This window comes from Lutjanus erythropterus, chromosome 1 (genome assembly GCF_056507025.1).
Source record: "Lutjanus erythropterus isolate fLutEry1 chromosome 1, fLutEry1.hap2, whole genome shotgun sequence".
NCBI classification, from domain to species: domain Eukaryota; kingdom Metazoa; phylum Chordata; class Actinopteri; order Lutjaniformes; family Lutjanidae; genus Lutjanus; species Lutjanus erythropterus.
In genome coordinates, this window is record NC_139317.1 from 48,964,463 (window position 1) to 48,984,720 (window position 20,258).

General features: G+C 38.9%; 1 protein-coding gene across 2 annotated transcripts in view; it reads left to right on the forward strand.

Moving 5' to 3' along the window:
* Positions 1 to 20,258, forward strand: part of ano1a (anoctamin 1, calcium activated chloride channel a) — a 114,605-nt gene that overhangs the window by 76,196 nt on the left and 18,151 nt on the right. For both annotated transcript variants that reach the window (XM_084722754.1, XM_084722746.1), the window contains exons 10-18: positions 2,271 to 2,335; positions 2,864 to 2,998; positions 4,640 to 4,800; positions 5,441 to 5,526; positions 12,217 to 12,288; positions 12,968 to 13,042; positions 16,532 to 16,733; positions 18,402 to 18,513; positions 19,134 to 19,191. In XM_084722754.1, the coding sequence (XP_084578880.1) occupies positions 2,271 to 2,335; positions 2,864 to 2,998; positions 4,640 to 4,800; positions 5,441 to 5,526; positions 12,217 to 12,288; positions 12,968 to 13,042; positions 16,532 to 16,733; positions 18,402 to 18,513; positions 19,134 to 19,191 (966 nt within the window). The remainder of the gene's footprint in view (positions 1 to 2,270; positions 2,336 to 2,863; positions 2,999 to 4,639; positions 4,801 to 5,440; positions 5,527 to 12,216; positions 12,289 to 12,967; positions 13,043 to 16,531; positions 16,734 to 18,401; positions 18,514 to 19,133; positions 19,192 to 20,258) is intronic.

Below are 20,258 nucleotides of genomic sequence, written 5' to 3' on the forward strand. Positions count from 1 at the left end.
ACTGAACAATACGGTATGTTAACAGAGCCTAGCAGTGAAGGCAGACACCTCCAACTACAGAGTGTGTATTTTCAGAGCAGTGGTCTTTTTGTTCTCAGGATAACATGCTGAACTTTACATTGACAAGAAACTGACAGAGTGAAAAACAGCTGACTAAATTACAGTGAAGGACTTGTCCTTTCTTGTTATTATCAAAGTATAATGTTTTGCTCATCTTGCACTCCTGTTCACTGCCCGTTCAGCCTGCAGGCAGCCTGCCTGAGCTTCAGTCTGTGGAGGAGGGGACGTGGGGATACAACTTGCTTCAACCATAGATTGTACAGTGGTTGCATGAAGAATCACTCTTAGGTCTTCAAGTTGCAGTTTCTTTTAGTACAGTCACAGCCAAAATACTAAACAAATCCTAAAAAAGCCATTAAAAACTTAAAATTGACTGATTCCATAAAAATACATAAGAAATTCTGAGTATTGGCTTATTTTGGTACCAGTGATCCACTAATGAAGGTCGTGCTTTTTATTAAAAGACACAATTTTTGTTGCCGTGCTTCGTGTCTATATAAAGCCAGCACATTTGAAAATTCTTCAGAGACAAAAATGGCTAAAAGAAGGAACCTAACGCAGGAAACACGTCTGAAGATACAGATTCTCAGGCAGGAAGGGTACAGCTGCCACCAGATAGCCAGGAAGTGCAAATGCAGTCCTTCAGCAGTTGAATATCCTCTGCAGAAATACAGACGAACAGCTTGGAAGACAAACCAAGATCTGGTCGTCCAGGGGGGTTCTTCAGCAAAAAATGACCGCATCCTGATCCGCATGTGCAGGGAAAACCGCCGAATGACATCACAGGAGCTTCAGCAGCAGTGGTCAAACCAAACTGGTGTCCAGTGTTCCACCCACACTGTACGTGGCCGACTTTTAGATCATGGCTTAAGGTCCTACAGGGCTGTCAAGAAGCCCCTAATCAATGAGAGACAGAGGTTAGCCCAGCGTCGTTGGGCCCAAGCACACAAGAACTGGACAGCCAGGAATTGGAAGAAGATTCTGTGGTCAGATGAGTCCAGTTTCCAGCTTTATCTTCCTCCTGCTAATGTGACCAGGCAAAGCATTATCTCTATCATGTACAGTACCTACTGTCAAGCATGGTGGAGGTAGTATCATGGTTTGAGGATGCATGAGTGCTGCTGGTGTTGGTCATCTCACTGTCTGTGATGGCACATTGAACTGTGCCAAGTATTGTGCCATTCTCGAAACCCATATGCTCCCTTCTGCACGTGCACCGTTCCATCAAGGTCAAAACTGGATGTTTCAACAAGATAATGCCCCTTGCCACACATCCAGGGCCAGTAGAACTTGGCTGCAGGAGCACAGTATCCAGGTCTTAGAGTGGCCAGCTCAATCTCCGGACATGAGCCCCATTGAAAATCTGTGGTGGATTATCAAAAGGTCTGTTTCAAAGCGTAAACCAAAAAATTTAGAAGAATTAAAAGCAGCAATTCAAGAAGAATGGGACAAGATTACCCCTCAACAGTGTGAAAGGCTCATGGGGAACATGCCAGCCAGGATTAAAGCTCTACTGCGTGCTAATGGCAGGACTACTAAATATTAATTTGATGATGTGATGGTTTATTTATTTTTTGTTAAGTTTTGAACACATTCTCTGTTACTTGTTGACTTTGATATTGACAATGTTGAGAACTGACATATTGAAACTGTCAAGAATTTAGTTTTGTTAGTTAAACAATAAACAGAAATATATCAGTTGTATGTGTTTGTGTCTGTCTAATGCAGCCACACCTTTTGAAACACAAAGAGGATTTTTTAACAAATATTTCATGATAATATTTGAGATTGTGTAAAATTTTAAGGGTGTCCGAAAAATTTTCCACCACTGTATAATAAATAGGGACTTTAAACTCTGTAATACACTCTCTATGGCCCTACCTCACTGTTTGGACTGCACTGCTCATTTTTGAATATTAGGGTCTTATATATTATTATGATTATGAAAAACTGAAGAACTGAACAAAGTAGAAGGAACAGAAGTAATTACATTAATTAGAAATACTTTTTTTTCTGATAGAGAATATAAATTATACTGAATTTATCAAGACAAACAGGTAAACTTGGAGTAAATATTTTGTTACTTTAACAACAAATAGCACTACCAGAGTCACTAAAATGTGAGAAAAACCTGCAGATAATGGCCTGTCTCATGTATAATATAATATCTGAGCATTTGTAGTAATTACAGACTCCTCATCTCTTCACAGCTGCTGTATGAGGAGTGGGCCAGCTACAGTGTCTTCTACAAATACCAGCCTATTGGACTCATCAGGTCAGATCCGCAGCACTTCTCTTGTCCACACCCATCAGGTGGATTACAAACACATTTCCAAGCTTCACATGTCTGCCACGGTTGGTGCTCTCACAGCAGCAGTAACTGCCTCCACCAGCCTGCAGGCAGGAGACACAGATGAGGACTCTCACAGGCTAATTGATGCGCCACTGATGCTCTTCTGCAGTCATGTGCTGAGCTCAGTGTGGTCCAGGAAAGAGACTGACAGTGTGAGCTCAATCTGATCAAACCCACCCTGCTCAGGGACTGTAGCACTGATACACAGAATGATGATGCATTATCTTCAAATCATTATATGATAGTGTCGGTTTTAGTGTCATAAAATGATTTGTGTGGCAGATTGTTGCAAAAAGAGTGTTTATGTAGCTGGTGGAGGAAGTGAGTGGCTGAAAAACTCTTTAAAAATATGGTTTTAATGTTGACAAATATGGCCTTGATCTGATTTGGTATTATGATAATATGCTATCATAGTTCATTTGACAGTATTGATGTTTTCTCCTCCCATAGGAAGTATTTTGGGGAGAAGGTTGGATTGTATTTCGCTTGGTTAGGAGTCTACACACAGATGCTGATCCCTGCAGCCATTGTTGGAGTCATTGTGTTCCTCTATGGCTGTGCTACTGTTGATGATAACATACCAAGGTAACACCACACACACACACACGCACACACACACACACACACACACACACACACACACACACACACACACACACACACACAGATCCCCATTTTATTAAACTGTTTCCTAAAATAATTTTCTTTCTTTTCCTCTCTGTCTGAAACAAAAATCTTTTTTTTTTCTCAGACAGAAAGGTTTTATGAAGCTGTCCTTCATTTCTGTTTTATCTTTTTGCACTTGTGTCACAGTTCTCCTGACATCAGTGTGTGTCTTCATCACTGACGTCCATTTGTGATGCACAGTAAAGTCATATAATATACAGTCATATAATATCAAAAAGGTGTTTAAACACAAGAACTAACTAAAATTGGGAGAAAATTGTAAATCAGATACTTAAAGGGCAAGTTCACCCAAAAATGAAAATTCAGACAATTAATGTTTTTTTTCTGTTGATTTTTACATTTGAAAACATGGCCCTTTGCTGCGTGTCATTCCCCCACATTTTCTCCACCTTTCCTGTCATGTCTTCAGCTGTCCTGTCATTAAAGCCATGAAAAAAATGTATATACATATACATACATGTATATATATATATATATATATATATATATATATATATATATATATATATATATATATATATATATATATATATATGTATATATAGATATATATATAGATATAGATATAGATGTAGATATGTTTATATATAGATAGATATAGATATAGATATATATAAGATCCCCTTGTATACTTATTTATTTGTCAGCTGTCTATCTAGCCACCAAAATATCTTCAGTTGTCAGCTGGTGTTAAAAGGTTAAATACTTACTGACTAAACTGAAAATCTTGACTCCTGCACCTGCATGGGGTCACTGTCCTCCATCTGTACCAGCACCACCAGCTGTTTTGCATTTGGGTTAATCGCACATTTCTTTTTTGACAATTCACTGTGAGTCCAAAATATGTGCTCCTGAAATAAATAGGAAGGTATTTTCACCTTTTTCCAGTACAAATTAAGTTGTGAGAAGAATTTTCTAGAGTCAAAGTGCCAAAGTTATTTGATTCTAGGGTAGTCTTGTTTTATGATACTTACCAACTCTTAATTCATTTCTAATAAATCTTAAAACAAGTTGATTTGCATGAGGGGAAATGTATATTTTAATTATAACCCACTTGCAGTTTTTTTCACTTTGTTGAGGAAATCATCAGCAGATGAAAGATGGCAATCTCTTGCAGTGTGGTATGAATCTTGATGGTAAACACCTTAGACCACGCCCTCAAAATGACTCCACCTACTCGCACAGGCAGATTTATTGCCACACAAGTCAAAGCTGTAAATAAAAAAAGATTAACGCACATGAGTGTTTCCCAATGTGGGTGCCTCAGCACTCTGGGGTGCTTTGAGGACAGGCCAGGAAGATTTATCATACAGTTATTGTGCATTTCACAACAGAGTGCTGCAGGGATGGTGCTTTTGTGTAGGGTGAGCTCAACTCCTTCAGACAAACAACATGCAGAGGCACTTATTTATTCAAAGTACAGTGTGTCTCATTGAAGAGGATCTGAAGCGTGGAACCTCAGTCTAAACTCTTGCTCTCATCTATTCTCTAAGACCCCTCTGAATAATTCATTTCTTCCATCCATTCCTGTTTTGCCAGTATGGAGATTTGTGACCCCAGAAACAACATTACCATGTGTCCACTGTGCGACCGGGCCTGCAGCTACTGGAAGCTGGTGACAGCGTGTGGTACAGCTCGAGCCAGCCACCTGTTTGACAACCCAGCCACCGTCTTCTTCTCCATCTTCATGGCCCTCTGGGGTAAGTACACATTCACATCATCATCATACAAACTGCAGCCACAGAGTTAAAGAAAGACCAGAAGATGAGAGGAACATTAGAAGTACAAGCTATGCAGAAATAAGCATTAAGCATTGCTGAAAATGTTCCAGTTCATAGCCAGCACCATTGAATCCATTCAGGATACCGCACCTGAGGCGCACATGAAATTTACAGTCAGAATCCACCGAGGTAACTCCTGAGTAAACACAGAGCCAGCCCTCCTCTCATGTCCTGCCAAACCATGCTGCCATCTGTTAGCAGCAGCAGGCCTTCAGACCAGGGAGGTGTTATGTGTGCAGATGAAGCTAGTGTCTGACAGAGTCACCACCTGCAGCCATCACAGTACCATCACACTGTCCATACCTGGAAATGATTGGATGGATGGATGGATGGATGGATGGATGGATGGATGGATGGATGGATGGATGGATGGATAGTCACTTTAGCATTATATCTGGATGATGAAAATAATCCCTATCAAGTGTATTATTTGTAACATTTGATAACCACAGTAATTCATTTGACAGAATCAATAAATAGAATGTTGTCAGTTGTATTGTCAACTTAATTTCAAATACTGTAAGCATCTACACTTTGCTGTGTATGCTTGGTTATGCAGCGGTTCTCTTCATGGAGCACTGGAAGAGACGGCAGATGCGACTCAACTATGTGTGGGACCTGACAGGCTTTGGAGAGGAGGAGGAGGTGAGATAACACAACAAATCACTTTTGCCTCCAAGAGTGTATGCTTAAAAACAGTAGTTCATTTTGGGAAATATAATTATTCACTTTTCTGCAGAGAAATGAGAAGATTGATGCCACTGCACTGTCATGTCAGTAAGCTGGACTGCAGCCAGCAGCAGGTTAGCTCAGCTGAGAGACTGGAAGCAGAAGGAAACGGTGTGCTTACAGAAGTCTACTACCAGCACCTGTAAAGCCTGTTAATTAACATGTTCTGTCCTGTTTATTCAGTATGTAATATGTTAATGAATTGGTGAGCTTTAGAGGTGCTGGTAGATGGACTGTGTTACCTTTTGACAGAGCAGAGCTAGCTGTTTCCATGTTTTCACTCTTTGCTAAGCTAAGCTAATTGTCTGCTGGCTGTAGTTTAGCTTACACATATGAGAATGATATTGATCTGCTCTTTGAGAAAGCAAGAAAGTCTGTATGTCCCAAAATGTCTAACACGTCCAAAATTATTCTATTTATCAACAACTTTGTAATTCTACATTTTGAAGACACTTGAAAAGTCTTTTTTAAATCTTGCTTTATTTGAGCCACAATGCATAATTTCTTTTGTTGACGAACATTAAGGTGAATAACATTCTTAAAAATTCCAGATTCACGTTTTTTGTATTTACCACCAAATCCAGTAGACTTAGCATTATGCACTGTAACATTATCTTTGCTTCCAGTAAAACATTGGTTTCTATTCATTTCAATAAACTTCAAACTATAAAAAAACAGACTGAAAACTGAAACTTGCTGATAGACAATGTAGTCATTCATCATGTTCTCATGATTTTTTTTCAAAACCAACATTATCACTGTGTGCTAATGTGTGTGCTACACTGTATGTAGTCCTCCAAACCCGCTCTTTCAAATACATCATCAGCAGACACCATGTTTCATGATGGTTTAACTAGTAAGTAGAAAATTGCTTCTATCTTTAGTAACAGAGAGGATATTATTAAAGGAAACATTTGAGATGGGAAAACACCTCCAGAACCAGTAGCCTCTCTCACTTCCTACCTTTACTTCTTTATGGCCAAATCTCATTTCAGATCTTCCACACTGAACTATCTATGTGTATTGAATATTTTCAACTCCCTGTAACAGCTCATAATGACACTTAAAAGCACACTCACAAAGTAATAAGGTCGACATGAAGGCACATGTCAGGATATGTGTATGAATGTACCTCCTCTGTCATCTCTGTGCACTTTATAGTGACTCAGCCCTCAGCAAAAATGTTCCCACACAATCATCATAGCCTGAGATATCAGTGTTGAATGGACTGTCTTTTCAAATCATAATCAAATGAAACAGTGCACTGCTACATCCTTTTATGAAAAATTTTTACTTTTCATGCATTTTGACATGGAAGTGTTTTAATCTTCTCCTCACTGACATCTTCTCCCTCTGTGTTTGTGTGTGTGCTGTATTTTACAGGAGGAACATAAGGTTTGGATCCAACTTGCTTTACCTCTTGCTGTCTCTCACATTTAAACTTACCTTCTTTCCTTTTCACACACTGTTTTATATCCGTTCTAACGCTGAGTTCTTCCCCTCAAGGTGTCTAACAGTTGCCTCAGGTCTTTACACTTGACATTTTTGTCTTTGCTGTTTTCTGTGGCGTTACTCTTTCTCCCTGAGGTTGATCCTGCTGCTGGCTATCCCTGCTGCCTCTCAACACAATACTTTTGTTATTTGTATGTACTGACGGCAGCAGAATTGACAGGACAGCTTGTTGACTCATAGCTGTGGATTCTCCCCTCTTTTATCCTCTACTTTTCTTTTTTAGATTTTTCCCTGTTAGACAGAGACAACTGTGCCCTCCAGACTGTGTGGACAAAATTGAGTTAATATACCTTTAAAGTCAAACAGAAGAAGCAGTGCAAAATATCGGTTCAGTACCCTAAACCAGGGCTCTTTAGCTCCTCTCAAGTGTCTCCCTGTGATTTTTGTAAAAAAAAAAAAAAATATATATATATATATGGAAATTATAAGTGAAAGTGAAACATTATAATTTTCATTTATCATTGTTTATCATCTGGTCTAAGAAAAGGTTGAGGTGACTCAACATTTGTTAAGATAGTTTACTTTTCTTCTTTAGGTAAACTTAACTATTTGAGTTTTCACACAGTTTTGGAGGTGGAACAATTTCTCCTTCAGTAAAAAAAAAGTCTCCTGGTAGACAACTGGAATATGCTGTTTATTAAAGCCATATGAGCTCCACATAGTTTACACAGTTCTGTCATCTCAGCTCACTTTCAGCCCTTATGGGGCCCATGTGAATATGTTGGTTAGAAGACAGTGGAATGTCAAACTCATAAATCTCTCAAAAACCTGGAAATATGTTTCTCCAAAATCCACACACCCTTGAACAGGACCAAGAGAGATCAAAGATGCAGGGTAGCTGGTTTCAGTTTGCCCATTATATATGGTTGAATCAGTATAATCTGTACTGTTTTAAAATGTAAAAAAAGCTGCACTAACTTTTATGTTACTAGAGGAAAATGAGAGAGGAAGTTGTTTGAATGATGTGATGACACTAGAGAAATTCTCATGCTGCTCTGCAGTCACTCTCAGCTCTACAGAGCTTTTTATAGCTAGCCTTCACTGTTTAGGTTCAGCCTCACCACTAACATACCAAACAGAGCTGGACATATATCTAGTCACTCAGTAAAGTACAGATCTCCAGCAAGCAACCCAAAAAGGATATCACCAACATTTTGATTAGTAACTGTAATTTAATTACATATTTTTTTCTCAGTAACTGTAACAAATTACTTTAATTATGTAATTCAATTACATGTAGCTAGTTACAACTAACTAGTTATTCCCCTGCACTGCTTGTAGGTAAGTCTTGTTTTTAGCCCAGCAGTTGTTGATCAGTCACTGGCAGTTCACCATTTGTTCAAAGTCCTTGTGCATACAGTCATACATGTGCACAAAATATTTTAGGCTCCAGCCTTGCTGGTCATGCACACACACACATGCAGCTCATAGCATGGCTACAGTCTTACATCTGTGGGGATAATAATTCCTGATGTTTCTCTGTTTCTGCTGACATGTCAACAGCTATTTGCTAACTCATCCATCAGGTCTTTTTTTGTAAGGTGATAATATGTCAATGTTGTGTTTAAAACATGTTACAAAATGGCCCAAAAAATCTGCTTACTTTCATACACTAGAAATACACTGCTAGCTGGCCTGAGTCCATACCATCCAGGATTGTTGTTTTCTCTTTGTCTCAGGCAGCTTTTATCTGTATTTGGGTATTTTTGTCTGTCCCTGTTCACTCTGTCTGTACATTAGCTGGACACACGGACCTTCAGGCTAAAAGAGAATATCTAACCCTCAGCTTTGTTTTCTAGTCACGTTTCCTCTGTATACGCAGCACCTCTTCATTCCTCTTGGCTAACTGCAGACTGCATTACTGTTGTTATACCGCTACACATACACACACATCTGACTGCATATTGTATAGACATAAAATGTTAATCTTGCATTCCACCATGAAAGGATTATTTGACTACAGCACAAATAAGACCTGCCGCATCACAGAGCTTTGGCCATCAAATGTGGCTGAATTTAGGAAGGAAATACTGATATATAGAACAGTTTGAAATCCTGTAACATGCATGGTTGCTGTCTTACCCAGTCAGATGGATAAGACTTAGACTTAGACTTAGATGCCTTTATTTGTCATTACAACAAGTGCAACGAAATGTCATTTGGTTACAACCCGTCCCAGAGGACACAGAAGCACAAAAAAAAAAAAAAAAACAGTGCGAATAATTGACATGGGAGGACAGGGACAGGAGGACCATGATGCAGCCGATAAGGCGCCCTGCTTACTTAGATGAAAAACAAATGTAAACGGGAGGGGAGGAAGAGGGAAAAAAAAAAGGCAAATCCCAAACTATGCACCTGTTGAGGGGGAACACAGTGTGGGATTTGGATTAAAAAAAAACACCTCAGCACAAGCAACAGTTAAGACATTATAACAAGACTCGGACACCTGCACATGTGGGTGGGGAAGGGGGTGGGGGGGTGGGGGGGGGTGGGGGGGGGATCACAGCGCAGTCACCCGGGGAGGGCTGCAGCTCCTATACAGTGCGCTGCCCTCAACCATTGCCTACTACGCCGCACGGGGGAGGGAGGGGGTGAGGGGCCAAAGAAGACATTGAGTTAAGGGTAAGGGTGAATGTCCCAGAAGGAGGTGGGGGTTGGAGCATCTTGTCTGCAGAAACATCCAGGAGAGTGGAGAGATAAGCATCCTTGAGAAGGCCGTTTATGTCTGGGAGCCAATGGAGATAACAGTTTGTTTTGGGACGGGCCGACACTGTTCACTGAAGACTCACATCCAGGGGAAGGTTTGGGTAGCCTGGCATAGCATAAAGACTGGACATAGAAGGCAGCTGTTAGGCTGCATATTTCAAAACCTGGACCAACATTTCTGCAAAGCCATGCTGTTTTGTAACAGATGTGACCATCAAATGTACCTAAGATAAGTTACAACTGTGTTTATCATGACGGAAGTTGTTGTGCAGCTGTTTCAGTACAAAGTAGGAAAGAGTGCAGATAATATTTAGAGCAAATATTAACAAAAAAATACAGATTATCAGTAAGTTGCTGGAAGTAGCATATTATCATGTGTACAAGTTTGTCAAGTTTGACAGCCACCGGAATAAAGGGGATCTGCGGGGCATCATGGTGGTAACAGCCTACTGCTGTGACCAGCACATTGTGGGTAGGGTGAGAGCAGTTGTCCATGATGCTCCTCAATTTGCAAAGCATTCTCCTCTGTGACACCGCCACCAGAGTTTCAAGCTCCAGCTGACTGAGCCAGCCTTCCTGATGAGCTTGTTGATTCTGTTGGTACCGCCTGCCCCTCACCCTACTGCCCCACATGACAGCAGAGAAGAACAAATATTCTGCCATCTGTCCAAAAGATGGACAGTAGTTCTCATTGAGACAGCATGCAGATGAATGTTTTTTTTAAAATCAGTATTTCATAACAGAAATAAGAATTCACTTTGGCTGAAGAATGAATCATAAATGCAGCAATTTCATGTATTAATTATTAATTATTATTAAGTAGTACTCTACTGTTGAAGAATAAAAACATGAAACAAAAAGAAAATCTTGAAATTGCAGAGGTGCAATGCGTGTTGTTGCATGTGTTGTATAATCACTCTGTACAATACTGCATGCTGTCCCCTTTTGTCTGTCAAGTAATGAGACAAAAACAGGACACCGGGACAGGCCTCTAGCTGAAGTTGCAGTCAGCTGTGTTTGGAATGATTATTATTTCTTTTTATTGTGCATATTCTGCTCAGACTTTCTATATATTTCAATAGTTACTTCAGTAATGAAACATGCGCTGCAGATGGTATATTGTTTTGCACATGGTGGAGTATGAATGAAAAAAAGAGTTCATGGGTTTTGGGAAATGTGGTCATTGAATGCATTTTTTATGAAAGGAATGATAAATGATTTGCTTGCGTACACACAGATGACTCAGATGTCTCACTGACTGTGAAGAGTTTTGACCAAAGGAGTGTTAACAATCAAAAAAATTGTGCATAAGCCTTGCATATTTCCTCTATATGTTTTTATAGAGTTATATATTAGCATTCTGCAAACTGTTTCCAGTCTTTGTGCTAAATTAGGCTAAACACTGGAACAACTTGTACTGGACACTGATCCTGTCATCTGAGTCAATAACAAACGTGTATCTCAAAATATTGGGCTGTTTGTGCAGTAATGTTGAAGTTAAGCATTTGATTATAAACTTTCATTTTAAGGCTCAGTTCAGCCTGTAGTTGTATTTATCCATGTATATTTTTTTGGGTGTGAGAAAAGTTATGGAGATATCAGCTGTAGAGATGTCTGCCTTCTCTCCAATATAATGGGACTAAATGGCGCTATAGCTGTGGTACCAGAGCACAACAAATACGTTTAAAAAACAGTATCTCTTTCCTAAAATTATGACCTGTTACTGTTGTGAGCAGTTTCATTTAGGAACTATTTTCACTCTTTTAGAAAGAAAATAGTTCCAGTACATCCTAAAGTCGTTCTGGTAGATTCCAAAACAGAAAGAAAGTAGTTAAGACATAAAACAGCTCAGAACAAGGTGTGTGGATTATCTTCATCTTATTATGATTTCTGGGGGAAAAAATGCTGTTGAGTTATTCAAATGCTGATGATGATGATGATGTGCTTTGAGCACCATAAGATTAGTGCCATCTCGTTACATTATATTAGAGAGAAGGAAGATATCTACAGCCTATATCACCAAAACATTATAGATGGCTACTACAAGCCAGAGGAAAAATATATGTTTTTTATTTGATTTTAGGGTGAACTGGGCTTTTAACACTTGAATATGACAAGCTTTTACACACTAGCTATTCCAACATCAACTAAGTTTGTTTTTAGTTTTGTCCTTCACTAATCCTCTCATGTTGGGTCGATGCACCTCTCTCTCTGATCATGCACAGGGCGTTGTACTCTTGCTGTACTCTTGCAAAATTTCATGCACACAGGCTGAAATTCCATCAAGATCTCTCTTTATTTTCCTGTCTTGTGCACTTACTGCTTACTAACGTACAGTAGTATCAGGAACTGTAATGTCTAAATTTTCATCCTGGATTTCTCCTGCAGGACCACAACCGAGCAGAGTATGAGTTCCGGGTCATGCAAAAGACAATGAGACAGGAACATTCAGCCCCCAAGGTAAAACTCATTCAGTGTTTAAACCAGACCTGCACAGTTAGATGAGCAGTCTTAACTGAACTAACTGTCATGGAATAACAGTCCCACTATATTCTGAAATGTAGTGGCACAGAAGTATAAAAATAAATGGAAATACTTGAATAAAAGTACCACAAAATTTTACTTAAGTACAGTTCTTGTCAACTTGCGGAGACATGACACAACATGACATGTTCAGAGTCCTGCAGACAAGGGTTCAGAGTCGAGCATGTTCATTCTGATTACTGTATTAGCCTTTTGCCTTTTGTCTTGTACCAAGGTCACATCTTTCTTTTAATTAACACAACACAACACATACACACACACACACACACACACACACACACACACTCTCACACACTCTCAGTCGCCTGAGCTTTCTGACCCAATTCTCAGTAGGCTTGAATGTGACATGACTGCTCAGGGCGGAATTAGCTGTGCTACGCTGCAGCCACAGTGTGTGTGTGTGTGTGTGTGTGTGTGTGCGCGCGTGCATGTATGTTTATGGAGCGTGTGCTGTGTTTATCTGTGCCCACGGCACAAGAGCTGCTACTGACAGCAAGACATGAGGCTGTGGCAGTGCAAACACACACATCTAATGTCTCAAATATGCTGTTTACATTATGGCCTTCACATGATTTTGTGTGCGTGTGTGTTTCAGGGTGAGAAGGTGAAGCTGACATGTACAGACAGAATGCCAGCTTACCTGACCACTGTGGTCATGATGGGCTTCATGGTGAGTCTCAGCAGTGTTATGTCACCAGTCTTTGTGTATCTGACACAAGTACAATATCTGAAGCAATACTGCATAATTTTTAATCACCCTGAATTGATGTCAGACAGCATAGCAGGGTTCTGGTTCAGATGTTTTCTTTTCAAGGCAAAATTTGACAGCAAATTCTAAATAGATTTTAGGATTTTAACATTTAAATGAGGTGAAAATAATGTGCCCAAACCCACTGTGACTGAAAATACATGTTTAATACACAAATACAAGTTCATCATGCTAACTGACTTTTAGCTAAGAATGTCGTGGTTAATTGTCCTTTGAGAATTAATATTGGCTTGTTAGCTGGTTATATTTGGGATTTATGTTTGATATTCAGTTCCTGGTTGGCAAAATACCAAATATGACTACCTCTAACAAATCTATCTTTAACCTTATATCATCCTGTGTTCTTTTTATTATTAAAGAAAATGCTGACAAGATTACCATCAGCAGATTATATCAGCTGTCATGTTTTGCTACAGCTAACATTTGTTGATGTTTCTAACTGTGTAACAGCTAAAATTCAAGTTCTGTCTGTAGTCTGGTTAAATAATGTGCAAAATAATAATATAATACAATATGTAACATTTTCACATTAATATGTCTAAAAATGCTACACCTGTTATATATTTTGTTGAGCTGTGTACTTATGCCATAAAAAATGTTTCAAAGTTCAAACTCAGAGTTCAAGAGTATTCAAGTCCCTGCTAGCCGTTGCTAACTAGTTGTTGTTGGTTTCTATAACTTCCAGGAAAGCACAGGTACATACGCAGGGCTGCATGATATGGTAAAAAAGGCATATTGTGATTATTTTGACTTAAATTGCATTTTTTCTAGCTCATTAGAGAGAATAATTACAAATAATTATTATTATATAATTATTATTAGGCATTACATTCTTTTTCAAAAAAGGATTTTTGTGATTTATTTCTGATTGTGAGATTTAAATATTGCATTTTGCCTTATTGCAATTAATTATACATACAAATATAAATAAATATAAATGAAATACATGACCTTATCTGTGAACATGATTTCTGTCTGAGTAATGTCAGATAGATTTTCATCTGCAATTGTGGTTGTTAAAGTGTGAAGAAAACAGCTCCCATGATCCCAAACCACTTCACAACCTCATCAGACATAACATTATGATCACTGGCCTAATATTGTGTTGGTCCCCTTTTGCTGTCAAAACAGCACTGACCCGTCAAGGCATGGACTCCACTAGACCCCTGAAGCTGTGCTGTGGTATCTGGCACCAAGATGTTAGCAGCAGATCCTTTAAGTCCTATAAGTTACGAGGTGGGGCCTCCATGGATTGAGATCTGGAGAATTTTTTGGCCAGGTCAACACCTTAAACTTGTTGTGCTCTTCAAACCATTCCTGAACCATTTTTGCTTTGTGGCACGGTACATTATCCTGCTGAAAGAGGCCACAACCATCAGGGAATACCATTTCCATGAAAGGGTGTACATGGTCTGCAAAGTAACATCCACATGGATGGCAGGACCCAAGGTTTCCCAGCAGAACATTGCCCAAAGCATCACACTGCCTCTGCCTGCTTGCCTTCTTCCCATAGTGCATCCTGGTCCATGTAAAAGAAAACATGATTCATCAGACCAGGCCACCTTCTTCTTGCTTCGTGGTCCAGTTTTGATGCTCACGTGTCCATTGTTGGTGCTTTCAGCAGTTCACAGGGGTCAGCATAGACACCCTGACTGGTCTGCAGCTGTGCAGCCCCATACACAACAAACTGTGATGCACTGTGTGTTCTGACACCTTTCTATCAGAACCAGCATTAACTTCTTCAGCAAGCTGAGCAACAGTAGCTCATCTGTTGGATCAGACCACACGGGCCAGCCTTCACTCCCCATGTGCATCAATGAGCCTTGGTCGCCCATGACCCTGTCACTGGTTCACCACTGTTCCTTCCTTGGACCACTTTTGACAGATACTGACCACTGCAGACCAGGAACACCCCACAAGAGCTGCAGTTTTGGAGATGTTCTGACCCAGTCATCTAGCTGTCACAATTTGTCCCTTGTCAAACTCACTCAAATCCTTACGCTTGTCCATTTTTCCTGCTTCAAATACATCAACTTTGAGGACAAAATGTTCACTTGCTGCCTAATATATCTCACTCACTAACAGGTGCCATGATGAAGAGATCATCAGTGTTATTCACTTCACCTGTCAGTGGTCAGAATGTTATGCCTGATCTGTGTAGCTCCTCTGTTATTGGTTTAATCTGAGAGAGAACACATAGTGGAAGAATTAACAGTGTGTGTTTAATGTGCTCTGTATTGTCTGTAAAATCACTTGAAAACATCTCTTAACAGAGTGCCTTACTGAAAGTGGCATGTCAAATCATTAAAGTAGACTGATGATGAAAACAACAATACAACACACAGCATAATTTAAAAGATGATTTAACAATTAGAGAGGCTGCTCTCAGTTTCATTTCCATGTGCACGGTAACATCACTGCATTAAATGTTTAGAATATTTGAGCAAAACCAAAAACTGTCTTCATAATCTCTCTTCAGTCTCTTTCTCTCACCTGCAATCATCCACTGTTAATCTGAATGATATTTTTTATGACCCGTGGATTAACTGCAGGACTGTTGAAGCAGACTGTACATGTGTTGTGAATCTGCATCAAGACCAACAAATCCATGGGCACACAGATTGGAGCAGCTACATTTGCTACCTACACAACATGGGCACTGGGCAAGAAAATGACACCTGTGCCAGCCAGAAAATGGCAGTGATAGCTGTGCTGCACCGTGTGACACTTTGCACCGGGCAGGAGGAGCCCTTTGAGTGTAGCCATATAGAAAGAGAAAATAGCTACACCAGAATTTTTTTCTTGCAAGAACAGAGAAAATAAAGTTTTGTTAAGCAGAAAAATGCACCTTAAATCATAGAAGCCCATGTTTGCAACATGATGAAGATTGTTGTAAAAGTCTGAAGGTTAACCAGGTTCATATTCGCGTATTGCCAGTTGTGAGAGCCCATCATGACTTGAACCAGTGTCATTTAATTATACCTTCTTCAGTAACAATTACGTATATATAAAGAATAAAAGCTCTCTCAAAAATGTTAAATGGCAAAGCCCTACTTGTCAGGAAGTTAAAAAATGCTCAAGTGGGTAATAATGCATATTTTCATTTTACACAACACTGGTAAACATCTGTGGCGTGTTTCAACACATGTCCACTTGACATCCTGGACTTCATTTTTGATATATTACATTTCTGTTACACCTTTTGTGCTTATTGCTGCTGATTGTATAGGTTCAAATAAATACAATGAAATCTTAGGTGGTACATTTTTTGGCAATATAACAGGTAATATAGAAAGCTCATCCAATAGGCTTTTCAGTGTGTGTCACCTACAGTGACTCTCACCGTGATTATCAGCAGATTAGACTTCTCCTCCATCTCCTTACTTTTAGATCGCTGTGACGTTTGCCATAGTCTTCGGGGTCATCCTGTACCGGATCAGCATTAAGGCAGCACTGCACATGAGCACCTACCCTGCAGCACGGTCCAACATCAGAGCCACTGTCAAAACCACCGCTGCCATCATCAATCTCATCGTCATCATCATCTTAGATGAAATCTACGCCTCCATCGCCCGCTGGCTCACCACACTGGGTGAGGCACATTTCACTGTTAACTACTTTAAAGGCATAATGGATTCTCCATACCACATGTTCAGTTCAGTGTTGTTCAGTGTTGTGGCTGTCATCTTGTGTCCAGCAATTAACATTGTGAAATCAAAGTGTTTACATAGATTATTTCCTAATGAGGAAGGAACAAATGCATTTTGCAGAATATTTAATGAAGTCATTGAACTTTTTAATGGAAAAACAATTTCAGACTCACATTCATATCCAAAGTATAAAAGCTAAAATGCACAAAAGGCGTCTGACGCTAACATTTCCACCCATTGTTCTAAATGGCAGAAGATGCACTGAAAGCATCTTGATGTGTGTCAAACTGCCTTGACTTGTGTCAGTTTTGGAGTGACAAATGAGGACCACACTTTTTTTGTCTGGACCCGCAATACATGTTTGGGGAGAGTTAAATGGAATGAAAAACACGTGGACATGAGGAGCGAGTGCAGCTTCACCTGAAACCAGGTAAAAGGAAATAAAATGACCTGCAGCAGAGAGAGGGAGAAAACGTTTTAATACAGACAAATGTGCCGACTTCATATAAAAGTTTTTTATGATCATAAATCATAATGTTACAGTACACTGATTTTTTACTCCAAATCCAATTTGTGTACTTTTAAATACTTAATCACTTCATGCTGATTAATCAGTGCAGGGAAGAGATGGGCTGCAGGAGGGAGGGAGGGAGGGACGGGGAGCGTGTGTGTGAGGACTGATATAAAAACTTTTTTGAACATGAATCCCGATGTTACTGTACAGGTCTGTGGTTTATAAGCTGCAGACTAATATATCTGTCTCAGTAACAAAGTAAGAGATGTTCATCTCCTCCATGAAACTTTTGTCACTTCGCTGCTTTATTGTAAATCATGATGAACTGTCCAGGCGCCATCTCTCCCTCTTCATCTCCTCAGTGTGTGTCTGTTTGCAGTTTGCTGGGGAGCTGTGGTCTAAAACATCCTCACTGATGGCAACTGTCAGAGTGAAACTAATGTAAATGTTCCTGTTGCCAAAAACATGAATACTGCCATTTAGTCATTATATAAACTTACCTGAAAAAAGGTGAGGATTTTTCCCCTTAGAGGACAATATTTTATTAAAGAAAAACACTATTATCAACAATCATAATACTAAAGAAATAAATAGATAAATAATGACTTCCTAAATTACTGTTGTGGTTTTGGAATTTTAAATCTGAAGCCTGCAGTTTGCCATAGAAGCTTCAACTGACATCTGCATCAATCTGCATCAAACTGTATCAATCGAAGCTTTTAGTGCATTTCGGCCTTAAGTCTTGATATGTCTCCAGGGGATCTATAAGTAAAGAAGTTCTATCTCAGTTTGTATATTAAACCATTCTGGATAAAAAATAAGAAATGCCAATTTGAAGTACAATGATGTAGCTTTTAAAGGAAAAAAAAAATACATGTTCTTCCTTTTACAAGTGACACATTAAATTCATAAACAATAACACACACCTCGCTCAGTTCAGTACACTCAAAGTACACTATACCTCACCAGGAGACATTGTTCTTCTTGCCATTTAGGGCACATTTTGACATGAGCAGCAAATTCAGTCTCTTTAAAATGGAGCTACTAGCTGAATTCATATGTATGTGAGATAATAAAGTCTCATGTCCCTTTTCAGAGGTTCCAAAGACAGACAAGAGCTTTGAAGAGCGCCTCATCTTCAAAACCTTCATCTTGAAGTTTGTCAATGCCTTCACACCCATCGTCTATTTGGCCTTTTTCAGGGGCAGGTAATGACAATGATATGTCAATGCTTTAAACTTCTCCATGTTTTGATCAAACGACTGTGGCTCATGACGAATTCAAATACTTCTGTTTCTGCTGCTCTGTTGCTGCTCCGCGCTTGAATCTAAAACACTGTTCCATGAATGTGTTTGCTCTGTGTACTGAGTCTACCAGTCCCTCCAAGATTTCACAGGCATTTTTTGGGGTTGTTGCAGTCTAAAATGTATTGTGAAGCATGTTGTGATGCTTATAGGCATTTTTTTTTCAATGAAACTGCAGGACCAAGAGAAAATTGCAAAAGAAAGTTGCACATTTTTTTTTGGATAATTCATTAAAAAAATCAAAGGGAACTTGTTCCAGGGAGAACAAAACTGCACACTGTGAGTGTTCTAACTGACCTTACAAAAAAGGCTCAAGATTACAAAAATTCTTTATTTGTAAAGTGCACCTGGGGGGTATTCCACAAAGAAGTGAAATCTTTTTGGAGCTCAAACTCAGGCAAAACAGCACAAAATTATAAAAAAGCACAGATCATTGATAAATGTCAATAACAACGACAGATGTGTTCTTTTCAATACCTGTGACAAAATAAAAAATATATGTTGTGGTTGTGTTTGCTTCACAGGCTTGTTGGACGGCCGGGAAACTACTTGTATGTTGTTGGATCATACAGAATGGAAGAGGTAATTCACACTGAACTCTGAAAGGTTGAAGGTTAATAAATATCACCCAACTTATCTTTTAAAGCCTTGATCAGATAATAGACATTTTCTTATATTTTATGTACCTCTCTGGTCAAATCAATAAGGTAACATATGTCACTTTGTGTGTATTCATTGCTGTGTCAAATACAATACAGTTAGTTTGCTGGGGTTTTTTTTGTTAATCCTAACATTGAGTGTTGTGTTTGGTGACTTTATATATACTATAGCCAGAAATATTTCTTTATCCAAACTGTAGTCACTGGTAGAAATAGTGCTGAAAACCTGTACTCAAGTACAAGTACTGTTACATTGCTGAAATATTACTCAATTCCCAGTAAAGGTACTGATGAAAAATAATTTAAAAAATATATACTTAAGTATAAGTAAAAATACAAAATATTCATCATTAACTGCTGATGTCACAGTCACCTCTCCAAACTAGGGTTGCAAATTTTGTCTGATCTCCTGAACCAATACTTGAAAACACTAACAATCTATCAGTTATTAATAATTTATTTTAATAATTTAATAATTTTTCCATTTTAAGTCTAAGTTTAATTTTCTTTATTCAACAAATGGCTCTGCCAGACAGACAGTTACTGCCATGACTATTAATTAAATATCTATGAATACATTTTTAATTGGTTATTTTTAATGGCAATTAATTGATTAATCATTATCATCTTTTCTTCAAATATGTGTAGCATTTTGTTTTGTTTTCTGTCCATGTGTCCTGGTTTTTATTGATCCATTTGTGATCACAACACCTGATTGGCTACTAAAATGCAGATGAAAGGTCTGGGTATTAATTCAAATGGTACTCTAAGTAACTAACTAAGTAGATTGTATCTTCTTATGCATACTTAAGTGTGAGTAAAAGTACAGGCTTGAAAATCTACTAAGTGAAGTACAAGTACCCTAAAAAACTACTTAATTACAGTAATTTGAGTATTTATAATTAGTTACTTCCACCCCTGGCTGCAGTTTGCTCTATTGTTCAGTATTGGTAAAATATGCCACTACTCAACATGGGCACCTATGTCAAA